This window comes from Schistocerca cancellata, chromosome 6, assembly GCF_023864275.1.
Source record: "Schistocerca cancellata isolate TAMUIC-IGC-003103 chromosome 6, iqSchCanc2.1, whole genome shotgun sequence".
Classification (NCBI taxonomy): domain Eukaryota; kingdom Metazoa; phylum Arthropoda; class Insecta; order Orthoptera; family Acrididae; genus Schistocerca; species Schistocerca cancellata.
In genome coordinates this window covers 23,663,065-23,677,396 of record NC_064631.1, presented here as the reverse complement: position 1 = coordinate 23,677,396, position 14,332 = coordinate 23,663,065, and the positions used below count along the sequence as shown (strand labels likewise).

At 42.1% G+C, this 14,332-nt stretch overlaps 1 protein-coding gene across 2 annotated transcripts in view; it reads right to left on the bottom strand.

Annotated features, from left to right (window-relative positions):
- LOC126088513 (GTPase HRas) overlaps positions 1 to 14,332 on the bottom strand; it is an 86,190-nt gene that overhangs the window by 15,029 nt on the left and 56,829 nt on the right. For both annotated transcript variants that reach the window (XM_049906660.1, XM_049906659.1), the window contains one exon: positions 46 to 130. In XM_049906660.1, the coding sequence (XP_049762617.1) occupies positions 46 to 130 (85 nt within the window). The remainder of the gene's footprint in view (positions 1 to 45; positions 131 to 14,332) is intronic.

Here is a 14,332-nt window from a genome sequence, read left to right as displayed (position 1 = left end):
AAATAATACAAAAATGCTGCTAAATTTACACAACCTCTTACTAACCTGTATTCTTCTTGACCAGCTGTGTCCAAAATATCCAAGAGACATGTTTCACCATCAATTACAACTTGTTTTCTGTACGAATCCTCTGTAAAGCAGAACAGTTAATTAAAAGTTGCTGTAAATAGGGTCAGTGACTTTGTAAATAATTTGTATGTAGTAATATACACTCCTGGAAATTGTAATAAGAACACCGTGAATTCATTGTCCCAGGAAGGGGAAACTTTATTGACACATTCCTGGGGTCAGATACATCACATGATCACACTGACAGAACCACAGGCACATAGACACAGGCAACAGAGCACGCACAATGTCGGCACTAGTACAGTGTATATCCACCTTTTGCAGCAATGCAGGCTGCTATTCTCCCATGGAGACGATCGTAGAGATGCTGGATGTAGTCCTGTGGAACGGCTTGCCATGCCATTTCCACCTGGTGCCTCAGTTGGACCAGCGTTCGTGCTGGACGTGCAGACCGCGTGAGACGACGCTTCATCCAGTCCCAAACATGCTCAATGGGGGACAGATCCGGAGATCTTGCTGGCCAGGGTAGTTGACTTACACCTTCTAGAGCACGTTGGGTGGCACGGGATACATGCGGACGTGCATTGTCCTGTTGGAACAGCATGTTCCCTTGCCGGTCTAGGAATGGTAGAACGATGGGTTCGATGACGGTTTGGATGTACCGTGCACTATTCAGTGTCCCCTCGACGATCACCAGTGGTGTACGGCCAGTGTAGGAGACCGCTCCCCACACCATGATGCCGGGTGTTGGCCCTGTGTGCCTCGGTCGTATGCAGTCCTGATTGTGGCGCTCACCTGCACGGCGCCAAACACGCATACGACCATCATTGGCACCAAGGCAGAAGCGACTCTCATCGCTGAAGACGACACGTCTCCATTCGTCCCACCATTCACACCTGTTGCGACACCACTGGAGGCGGGCTGCACGATGTTGGGGCGTGAGCGGAAGACGGCCTAACGGTGTGCGGGACCGTAGCCCAGCTTCTGCGAATGGTCCTCGCCGATACCCCAGGAGCAACAGTGTCCCTAATTTGCTGGGAAGTGCGGTGCGGTCCCCTATGGCACAGCGTAGGATCCTACGGTCTTGGCGTGCATCCATGCGTCGCTGCGGTCCGGTCCCAGGTCGACAGGCACGTGCACCTTCCGCCGACCACTGGCGACGACATCGATGTACTGTGGAGACCTCATGCCCCACGTGTTGAGCAATTCGGCGGTACGTCCACCCGGCCTCCCGCATGCCCACTATACGCCCTCGCTCAAAGTCCGTCAACTGCACATACGGTTCACGTCCACGCTGTCGCGGCATGCTACCAGTGTTAAAGACTGCGATGGATCTCCGTATGCCACAGCAAACTGGCTGACACTGACGGCGGCGGTGCACAAATGCTGCGCAGCTAGCGCCATTCGACAGCCAACACTGCGGTTCCTGGTGTGTCCGCTGTGCCGTGCGTGTGATCATTGCTTGTACAGCCCTCTCGCAGTGTCCGGAGCAAGTATGGTGGGTCTGACACACCGGTGTCAATGTGTTCTTTTTTCCATTTCCAGGAGTGTAGAATAAACTAACCATGAAAGTGTCATCAAATATATATTATGTTACTTAGTTTATTATTTGGCTGAAAGTTACTTCAATGAAGATCAAATTTCGGTTATTCAGATTATAGAGAGGTATGTTAAGTGACTATCAGAACAAAGAATAGTATTCTAGTTATATGTTTGTGACTCACTAAACTGTAAAGGTAACAGGAAATTGCACAAGTTATTCGGTCAGTTTCTGAAAATCACAATCCATTATCATGCTTCCTGCGTTTGTTCTTTAGCTACTACTAGGTGCTCTTAACACTGGTGCTCCCCTACTTATGCACAGGTCTTTAAATTTTATTTTCAGTAGTCTTCTCCCCACTTCCTAACAGTGAAATTATCAACTGTTGTCATTAATAATCAACTGCATGTGGTAACACAATATACGAATTTCACCTTCAAGAGTTTAATGTATCCATACTCTTTTCCCCTCTTCATATCTGGTTCCAAATTATTCTCTAATAACCAACTTAAACCACTCTGAATAATTTGTTCAATTTTCCTATTAAACCAGTGTCATGTTAGTTGTAAATTGCAAACAAATTACCTAAGATCACATATCCTTGATGCATACTGTTTTCCATTTCTTTTCCTCTCCTTGCAATCACACATGTTTAGCACATTTTAATTTACAGTGCACTTACTTCTGACTTTCTGCCCTCATTAACATTTGTGTCCATAAAAAATAATGAAATAGATGGAAATGGGTTGCACTTGTTTCATTTCACAAAACACAGACATAAAAACCTGAATGAAGTTAGTTGGATGTTCCACTAATCATAAATGTGACCTCTGGCTGTGATGTGGAATGATCTTATGACACTAATACTTTAGGAATAAAGCCAGTTTGCCGGCTGGGAATCTGGAAGGGAAGTGTGGCAACTACATGGGCTAGGCATGTGATGCACAGTTGTCGGGGCTTTTGGGGGGGGGGGGGGGGGGGGGTGTTTGGCAGCACATGCTGAAGGTGACGTGGGAGTCAGTATTTGGAGGGTGGAGTGTGTGGGGACAGTGGTTGTTGAAAACTGAGGCCAGGTCGATTACAGAAGTGAAGTATGTGTTGCAAGGATATTTACAGTCTGCACAGTTCAGAGAAGTTGGTGGTGGAGGGAAAGATCCAGATGGCCAGCATTGTGGAGCAGCCGTTTAAACAGAGTTTGTTATCCTCAGCTGCATGTTGTGCCACTGGTTGGTTCACTTTGTTCTTGGGAACAGATTGGTGGTGATAAAAAGCTGTGCAGTGTTTGCAGCAGAGTTGGTGTATGACATGGCTGGTGTCAGAGGTGGCCTGCCCTTTGATGGGGTAGGATAAACCTGTGATAGGACTGGAGCAGGAAGTGCTAGGTGGGTGGACTGGACAGGTCTTGCACATTGGTCTATTGGTCTACTGCAAGGATATGGGAGTAGCCTAGGGATGGACTAGGATGTTGTATAGGTTAAGTGAGCGATGGAACACTACTTCAGGAGGGGTGGGAAGGATCTGTGGTAGTATGTTCCTCATTTGAGGACACTATGAGACACAGTCAAACCCCTGAAAAGGATATAATTTAGTTATTCCAGTCCATAACGATACTGGGTGACAAGGGGGGTGCTCCTTTGTAGCTGATTCTTGGGGTCAATGAGATGATTGGAGGTGTTTGAGGATAGAACATGGGAAACCTGTTTATGGACTAGGTTTGGGGGTAATGCCTGTCCGTGAAGGCCTTTGTGCAACCTTCAGCAAACTGAGCAACGAAGTTCGTGTTACTGCAAGTATGTCATCTAAAGGTGCAGGTATGTCGTCAAAAGGTGGCTAGGCTGTATGGGAGGGATTTTTTTGTGTAGATGGGATGGCAGCTCTCAAACTGCAGCTCCTGCTGTGGGTTAGTGGATTTAATATGGGCACAGGTATTGATGGAGAATTCGAGAGGTGGAGGTCTACATACAGAAAGGTGGCATGTTGTGGAGGACCAGATAATGTGGATGGGAGAGAGGGTGTTGAGATTGTGAAGGGATGGGGATAGGATATCTTAGTCTTGAGTCCACATCATGATGACATAAAGTGTTTTCTGCATGTATTTTACTCTAGCTCAAGGAAGAATTACTCCGAACACTCAAAAACACCACCACCACCTGCTGCTGCTTACTACACATTCAGAAATTCTTCTATAGAGAAGGAGTTGTCAAGCACATGTGATTTCATTGTGTGTTTGAAATAAGTTATGTATTAAATTTTTACATCACTGTTATAAGGTCAAAGATTTTTGTGGATGAATGCCTCACATGAAAATAGCAAAAGTAAGTCAAGTTTTTCACTTTTTGTCTCCAAACACTGATGATGTCATTCGTTATTCAAAAGTTACAGAACTTGAGACATTTAAGATGATCTGCTGCCTATTACTCAAGTTCAGGTTTTTATCAATACACACAAAAAACTGGAATATTTTGTTTCACTTATTGATTTATCTTTGTGCATTATGTTTTATGTTGTAGTCAGGCCTTGTGTAGTAAAAAATTGCATCTAATGAGTTTTATCATAGTTCACTAGCAGCCCACTTTCATAGAACCAGTTATTAATTTACAAGAATATATTATTCTTTATGTTTTCAGGTGTTGAAATTCCTATATTTCGCTTGTTTACAACAATGGCATTGTAAGCAAAGAAAATTATTTTTTCTTGGATACACGATAATAGATCTTTTATTACAACAAAGCAAAAGCAGACCCAATACAGATCCCTGTGGCACATCTCTAGTGATTATTCTCCATTCTGGTGATACTGTTTCATTGTGTACCTTACCTGAGTTTCTGAATGTGACACGCTGCAACCTTTTAATCAGATTCTATGGAAACCAGATATCAACAAAGTCTTTGATTTTAGTTTATCTAGCAGAATACGGTCCAAATGTACAATCAAATGCTTCTAATAACTTAGAAAATACCACTTGGCAATATTTTGTCATTTAAATTTTGTAAAATCTGATTCATGAATTGAAAAATAGCATATTCCGAAGAGAACTCAACTTGAAAATGAACTGAGATTATATACCATATTTTAAAAGAGGTGTTTTATGGTACTTACACCTCCAAAAAGATAGTAAATAGTGGGACTGGCTGGTAATAACCAATATCTATCTTACTAACTTTCTTGTTAAACTGTCTGACAATAGCATATTTCACAGCCAGTCTGGAAATCCCCTGTGAGAGTGATATATTGTATATGTGACTGAATACATCAAATATGCATGAACATGACTTTAATACTTTACTTGAGATATTATCAAGTACCTGAGTGTTTTCTTTTCAAGGAATTAATGACAGCATTTGGCAGAGCATGGAGGAATGGTGATATACCTGTACATATGTGGCATCACTTCTTCCATTGCTTTATATGTAACTGCCCATTGCCAATCTCATAAGCTACTCCAATGAAGCGATTACTACTCTACCCAACAGTTATAATTTATTATTAGTCTGTTTACTTTAACAATAAAGTCCCAACATTTGTCAACTGATTTCCTGGTTTCGCTTCTACTACTGCTCTTAAGATCAGAACAGGGCAAAAGGTTTTTCAATTTTTTAATCACTATATTTTAGACAGGGCGGTCTTTCACGTAATATGAAATCAAGTCATACTTCTCTTTATCCTAGCCATTAAAATCAATTTCCTTCTCCTTATACATGATGTTTTGATGTCCTTTGTATTCCAAGGCTGTTCTGAAGTCTTATTAGTGCCATATTTTACAGTTTGCTTTAGGTAGCAACCGTTAAAGATTGATCGAAACCCGTTTATGAATACATTAAATTTAGAACTGACATCTGTCACATTAGACTCATTTTCCTGCAAAGATGTCTTTAAACTTTTGTAGCCTGTCCATTAATTTCCACTACACCACTTCACTGTAATCAGATAAGTTATATAGCATGGCTAGTTGCCAGAGAGCCCACACTACCGCATAAACATTTATAGCATTAAGTGTCCTTCTACAATACAGTCAGATGACAAAAGTCATGGGATAGCTTCTAATAACATGTTAGACCTCATTTTGCCCAGCATAGTGCAGCAACTCGACATGGCATGAACTCAAGTCATTGCAAGTCCCATTAGAAATACTGAGCCATGCTGCCTCTATGATCATCCATAATTGCGAAAGTGTAGTCAGTGCAGGATTTTGTGCACCAACTGACCTCTTGATTATGTCCCATAAATGTTTGGCGGGATTCATGTTGAGTGATCTCGATAGCCAAATCATTAGCTCGAATTGTCCAGAATGTTCTCCAAATCAGTGGTGCACTACCATCCACAAAAATTTCATCATTGTTTGGGAACACAATGCCCATGAATGGCTGTAAATGGTCTCCAAAATGCCAGACATAACAATTTCCAGTCTATGATCGATTCATTCCATGTAAATGCAGCCCACACCTTGACGGGGACACCACCAGCTTGCATAGCTCCTTGTTGAGAACCTGGCTTCGTGAGGTCTGTGCCACACTTGAACCCTACCATCAGCTCTTACCAATTGAAATCTGGACTCATATGACCAGGTCATGGTTTCATATGACCAGGTCATGGTTTTCCAGTCATCTAGGGTCCAACTGATATGGTCACAAGCATGTCGTGCTATTAGCACAGGCACTCACGCCAGTCGTCTGCTGCCATAGTCTATTAATACCAAATTTCACCATGTTGTCCTAACGGATAAGTTTGATGTACATCCTACATTGATTTCTGCAGTTGCTTGTTTGTTACCACTGACAACTCCACACAAATGCTGCTGTTCTCTATTGTTAAGGGAAGGCCGTCAGCCACTGCGCAGTCCACGATGAAAGGTAATGCCTGAAATTTGGTACTCCCGACACACTGTTGAAACTGTGGATATTGGAATGTTGAACTACCTAACACTTTCCTAAATGGAATGTCACATGTGTGTAACTCCAACTACCATTTCCAGTTCAAAGTCTGTTAATTCCTGTCATGTGGCCACAGTAATGTTGGAAAACGTTTCACATAAATCACCTGAGAACAAATGACAGCTCCACCAATGCACTGCCCTTTTGTACCTTATGTACACAATACTACCGCCACCTGTAAATGTGCATGTCACTATCCCATGATTTTTGTCACTTCAGTGACCTATTCTGAATCTGCAACGCAACTGTTCCACAGTCAATTGTACTTTGAATAGTTTTCTACTCACAATACTTAAATGGTCACATGCTGTATGCCCAGAACATCAACATCATCCACTCCATTCCCTTCAGCTGTTCCTCCTCAACTATCGAGCAAGATAGTGAGCGCAGTGGTTACCACATTGGACTTGCATTCGGGAGGAGGACTGTTCAAAACAGTGTCTAGCCATCCTGATTTCCCCAAATCATTATAGGCAAATTCTGGGATGGTTTCTTTGGAAGGCTCCACTGATTTCCTTCTCCATCCTTCCCTAATTCAAGCTTGTGCTCCTTCTAATGACCTCATTGTCAACAGGACATTTAACACTATACTGCATTCATCGTAAGAATGAAACAGATCTAAGCATTACACTATGCATTTTTCCACATTTGCTGGAACCTCATTGGATTTTGTTTCATGCTGAGCGGAAGCCATGTTGTCTCAAGTACAGTCAAGTACAATAATTAAGGTACACTTTATGCTGTGTGTTATGCACACATTGACTAAACCTTGATACAGAGTAACAGGTTTATCAGCACATTTAGCTTGAATAACACTGGCTAGCCACGTGGTCCAAGTACCCTGCAGTGATGGAGGAGTTACAGCTAAGAGGTAGAAAGAGATATGCATGGAAACAACATAGCTTCGAATATAATTCAACTTTTAAACAGAATGAAATAATATAAATTTATAGACAACTCCGTCAAAATGCTTCTTGGATCACCAGACGGAAAACATAATATGCTCTCATTCTTAGCTACCATAGTACTGTAATTAAAAACTAGAGCGATCAAAATACCTAGCTTAAACACAGGGTAATTTTTCTGCGTGAGCCATATGTGAGGTAAAAGTGTGTTGCAGGTGTTTCACCATGTAGTTAAATGTTGAAGCCAGTGAAGATAACACTTACAGACAGTTGTCTGGTAATTTCTGTACTGCTTCAACATCCGAATCCAAAACTGTCCCTTGCGATGTTGCTAACGGGGCGATCAACAACAGAATCCATTAAGTCACCCAAAAACCACATTTTCTCCTCCTCTTTTATGACGTGCTGTTTGCCAGCATTCGGCAGTGATGTGTGACGAAGCTTGGTGATGGTTTACATGTCTTATTATTCTTTGCTACAAATCTAACTTGGGTACAGATTGCAGCGGTATGGTGGCAACTGTAAAAATTAGTTTGTTCGGTGTGCATGATGACGTAAAAATTGTTTTCGATGTTTCTATGACACCTATCTCTCTTGCTCCTGTGAGACCACATCTGCATAAAAAAAAACAGTGAACATAGTCCAAATATAGAGTATTTGATCTCCGGAGTGACCGAGTGGTTCTAGACGCTACAATCTGGAACCGCACGACCGCTATGGTCGCAGGTTCAAATCCTGCCTTGTGCATGGATGTGTGTGATGTGATTAGGTTGGTTAGATTTAAGTAGTTCTAAGTTCTAGGGGACTGATGACCTCAGAAGTTAAGTCCCATAATGCTCAGAGCCATTTGAACCATTTTGATCTCCATTTTTCTCTCAAGAATTTAATTCCACAATGTTTTGTTAACTTAAAAAACCCTTATTAACAATCTTTTATAAAATATCGATGATTGAGAATTTATGTTTGCAAAGAAAACTGGAATTTTGAGTGTGATATGCAATTAGAAACCAGAAGATGTCGATTTTCATGAAAATAATGATTAAGTATCTTTTAATTAGCACATATTTGATGAATTTCACATTTAAATGATTTCAATATTCGAACTGAACACAAAAGGAAAGGCCACACAGAGAGTCGAACCCAGAACCACTAAATATTTGCTTGGGCTGCAACACTACCACTTAAGCCATGCATTTTATGTCTATGAGTATCTCATTTTACAAAAATACAATTTCTCAAAAAACTTCAGAGTAGATTTCTCTGTGATCTTGTGAAAAACATTAAGAACAACTTATTTCTCACTATTTTTAACGGTGTTCTACGTAGTGTTTCACTACAAAGCAGGAAGAAATGTCAGCCATTTTCACAGTACATATTAATGGCATTGCAATCTGAGCACAACCAGCGTTTACTGAGACTGCAGCAGCTGTACATGATTTTGAAATAAAAACTACATAGTTAAAGTATGCTTAAGAAAAACACAGTTGGATTTTAAGACATCAGAATATCTTAAAGTTTCATTAACAGTTACTTAATAATAAGATATCTAATACATAAGTTGGATCTACTTCCACAAGCGTAACACCACCGGTGTAACAGTGCTTTGGCTGCTGACCAATCATTGCATTTGTGTTTGTTTACATCAGGTTTATTCTTATGATGAATGAAATAATCTCCTACCTCCTCCTTAACCCAACAAGCCACCTTCCTTGATACTGACCTCCACCTCAAGGATGGCTACATCAGTACCTCCGTCCATATCAAACATACCAACCACCGGCAAATACCTCCACTTCGACAGCTGCCAAGAAATCCCTTACGTACAGCCTAGCCACCCATGCTCAATGAACTTAGTGAAAAGCAGTCCTCTCCAAACATACCAACATTCCTAGATAACAAAATGCAGCATGTCATTCTCAATGGAGAGAAGTCTTCCAAAGTAAGAGTGAGTTCAGTTGTGCCACAGGGTAGTGTCGTAGGACCGTTGCTATTCACGATATATATAAATGAACTTGTGGATAAAATCGGAAGCTCACTGAGGCTTTTTGCAGATGATGCTTTAGTATATCAATTGGTTGTAACAATGGAAAATTGTACTGAAATGCAGGAGGATCTGCAGAGAATTGACGAATGGTGCAGGGAATGGCAATTGAATCTCAATGTAGACAAGTGTAATGTGCAGCGAATACATAGAAAGAAAGATCCTTTATCATTTAGCTACAATATAGCAGGTCATCAACAGGAAGCAGTTAATTTCATAAATTATCTGGGAGTAGGCACTAGGAGTGATTTAAAATGGAATGACCATATAAAATTAATCGTCGGTAAAGCAGATGCCAGACTGAGATTCATTGGAAGAATCCTAAGGAAATGCACCTCGAAAACAAAGGAAGTAGGTTACAGTACACTTGTTCACCCACTGCTTGAATACTGCTCACCGGTGTGGGATCCATATCAGATAGGGTTGATAGAAGATCCAATGGAGAGCAGCATGCTTCATTACAGGATCATTTAGTAATCGCGAAAACGTTACGGAGATGATAGATAAACTCCAGTGGAAGACTCTGCAAGAGAGAGATGCTCAGTAGCTCGGTATGGGCTTTTGTTGAAGTTTCGAGAACATATATTCACCGAGGAGTCAAGCAGTATATTGCTCCCTCCTACGTATATCTCGTGAAGAGACCATGAGGATATAATCAGAGAGATTACAGCCCACACAGAGGCATACCGACAATCTTTCTTTCCAAGAACAATACGAGACTGGAATAGAAGGGAGAACCGATAGAGATACTAAAGGTACCCTCCGCCACACACTGTCAGGTGGCTTGCGGAGTATGAGCGTAGATGTAGAAGGGTCTCACTGAGGCCCATCCTTGTATAGAGACAGATCTTCCATGCCTTGTATCTCCTGTCACCTACCACCCCCCACATACCAACCATTTGTTCACCGAGCACCCCCTCAGGACATAGCAGTACCCCCTCGGGACATAGCAGTACCACCCAGGACTGGAGCAACTGAATTACATTTGCTGCCAGGATTTCCTCTCTCTCATTTTGCCATGAAATGAGGAATATCTTATCCACTAACCGTCTTCCTGCCGCTCCCCCCCCCCCCCCCCCCACAATAGTATTCTGCCACCTACAGAACCTAAACAATTTCTTTTTCCTGCTCCTACTCCACCCTTGCTTGTAATTCCTTGCTTATGGCTCAGATCCCTACAAAGACCTACATACAAGACATGTCTGATACATCCACCCACAACCACCTCCATCAGTCGATCACAGGTATCTCCTATCCCCTCAAAGGCATGGTTACCTGTAAAAGTAGCCATGTGATCTACAAACCATGCTGCAACCACTCTGGTGCTCAGCAAGAATGGCCATTGACAAAACTGTGGCCAACAGACGCCTGAACCACCCAGATGCTGAGCATGCCCAAAAGTATAATTGCTTGAGAGCCTGCACCATCTGGATCCTTCCCACCAACACCAGCTTTCCTGAATTGTCCCTGTGGGAACTCTCCCTGCAATAAATCCTACATCCCTGTAACCCCCCCCCCCCCCCCGCCCGGCCTCAAACCTTTACTAATTCTGTCCTCCACTTACTGTCCCCTTCTATTCCACCAACACACTCACAATCTTTCCTGCTCCTCTCCTCCCCCTCCCCCAAACCTCCTGACTGCATCTATCTGCCCTGCCATGTCCCCCAACCAATGCCCTGCACTCTCCCAAAAGCAGCATTACATCTTCTTCCACCACTACCATGTTATCCATCCCCCTCCCAGCCCCATGCCGCCTCCTTACCCCACCAGCCATGCCAGACTGCTACTCCCGTCCAGACACAGTTGCATCCTCAGTCCAGTCACAGTGGGTGGAGACAGCGGTGTGTGTGTGTGTGAGGTGTGTGTGTGTGTGTGTGTGTGTGTGTGGAGGCGACAGGCAGGGAGGACATGCATGCACAGTGGTGCGCGTGTGTATGTGGGGGGGGGGGGGGGGGGTTCATCAGGGAGGGTGCATGTGTGCGTGTGCACATGTATTTTCCATTTCGGAAGAAGGCATTTTGGCGAAAAATTTAAATGTATAGCTTTCTTTTCACTGCGCCTATATGCGGTTCATTGTCTCTTCTGTTTGGTGAGTAGCAGCCTATCATTTCATAATGGTGTTGTTATTCCATCCTGGACTTTAACACTACAAGAAAGGAAAAAGGAATTTCTACGAATAAACACACTACAGATTAAAATATTGCACAAGAAGTAGAACAAATATATTTCCACTCTGGAAATGAGATTCCTATGACAATGTTCAATAACACTGAGCAATGTTGTAATCTGAACAGCCAGACAGACAATTTCATAACAACAGCTACATGTAAAACCTACAATCTATGAACGCTGAAGAACCATGACTCACCTACTGACTCAGAAATTCCTAATGTATGTAGAGCATAATAATGAAAAATAAATGTAACGCAGTTGATTGTCACGTAGGATGAGGAGTGCAACATACACTCCAATTATTAAGAAAAATTTTGTTGAAGACACCTAAGTATAACTGAAGTGTGAAACAACATCAGTATAGCACCAAGAACAAATTAGATTACACTACTGCAGTTGATATCTACTCCACACTTACTGCTATATTCAAATGAGGAATAATTATAGAACAGTCTTTTCGCTTCTATCCACAGAATAATCTGTTATTACAAATTTATTTCAAGTTGGGGGTACTTGGAATTTTCTTAATTTCTTTAAACCCTTATACAAGTTTAAAACCATTTACAGACAGAATTTGTAAAGTACACCGAGAACTGACGAAAGTTAGGCTGTTGTTTAATAGAAAGAAAAATTACTGTTCAGGTCAATGCCTATGTCACTACAAAACATAGTAAAGCTCAGGTCAGACAAACAAGGCAGGAAACTGACTGCAGACTTTTCAGAGGCTTTAAGGACATCACAACATACCTAAATCCAATGCCCGGATGAGGATTTGAACCCCACTACGGATTAACCAGTGCATTACCTCACTTGGTGCTGTTCTTGAAGATCTGATGAGAGATGACTGTCAATGATTACTGAAATACCAAATACACCAAAGATTAAAATAAAGTTGTCCTCAGCCTGAATGATGGTTTGATTGCCAAAGGAATATATTACATATGAGCCTATAGAAGACTGTATGCCCTTGCCTTCCACAGACGTTTGGATCAACTTACCAACTCTGTTAAGAGAGGAAGCTACTGTTTCATGTTGACTCTGAACCATGGCGCAACCTGACTTTTGTCACATACATAAATCATTGCAAGATCTGAATGAAGCAATAAGTGTCTTCATTAAAACCCTAATACCAATGAAGGAATGAACCATGTACCTCTGTATTTGTAAGCTTCTCATATGCAATGAGTCCCCCGCCCCACCCGCCTTACATGCACACACGCACACATTCCTGGCAATGAAATCACCTCACACTCAATATATACAGGGTGATTATAATTAAAACTAAACTTTCCAACTGCTGTAGAAATAATGCCACTGGTCAGAATGATGTCAAATTGCAACAGAATATTATCGGAGAAGGGGAAAACATGTGGCAGAAGAAAAATAAATAGTTACAAAATGTAGCAACAGATAGTGCTGTAAGCATCATAATTTAAAAACGGTCGACTACTAATGATAAATGAATCATACAACAATGCATAAGGAGTACGTTTGACATTAAACAAACTGTACTACTCAGTGTGCATGTGTACAGGTGCGATACTGTTAGTTATGTAAGACCGTCCACCACAGCAAGGTCATATCACATCGGATGGGAAATTTCGGTTTTTTATTGTCCTGAGGCCAAAAACCGCATAAAAAGCATCAATCAAAATCAAATCGGATTATTAATTTCCGCGTGAGTGGCACAAAACATGTTCAATATGCTGTCCACGGTTTCCTGCAACAACTTGAAACTGAGAAACAGCATGTTCCACAACTGGTCGAAGTGTTTCCAGTGTCACGTTCAGGATGTGTTGCGCAATGCGTGCCTTCAATGCAATCAGAACAATGAACACATCTTTCAGATAGCCTCACAGCCAGAAGTAAAATGGATTAAGCTCAGGTGATCAGGACAGCTAGGCTGTAGGGAAATGGCAGCTGATAATTCTAGCATTTCCGAAATGACGCTTCAGCAGCTGCTTAACTGGATTGGTGCCATCTTGCATAAAAATCATCCCATCCACACTGTTAGAGAGCTGAAATGACGTGGTTGTGCAAAAGACACTCATAGCGCTTACCAGCGACGGTATAGGGAGCTTACCAGTGACATTATAGGGAGCAGGACCAAAAGCACCTGTCTCTTCGAAAAAATATGGCCCTATGATAAATGATACTCTAAACCCACAACACACAAGTGACCTTTTCAGGATGAAGTGGTACTGCTTGATTTGGGTGCGGATTTTCTGATGCCCATACTTGACAATTCTGTGTATTGACATATCCTGTCAGATGGAAATGGGCTTCACCTGTCCACAAAATCTTCCACGCCCAATCATTGTCCACTGCCATGTGAGCAAGAAATTCTAAAGCAAAGGTCTCTCTTACCGGCAGGTCAGCAGGAAGCACCTCGTGCACATGGGTAATTTTGAATGGATAGTAAAGAAGGATGTTTCTTAGGATTTTACACCGTGCTCACAGGTATATCCAATGTTCGATAGTTCTCTGTGCACTATATGTTTGCGCACCACCACTCGTCTCCTCCTGCACTGCTATGGCCACTGCTTCCACTGGCGTCAAATCAATTCATGTCTTCCCTCTACCCCTCTACCAGATTGCACACAAAAGGAACCTGTCTTTTAGAATTTCTGAATCATTTTGCCCAGACCCATGGCGAAAATCAGAGATGCGAAAG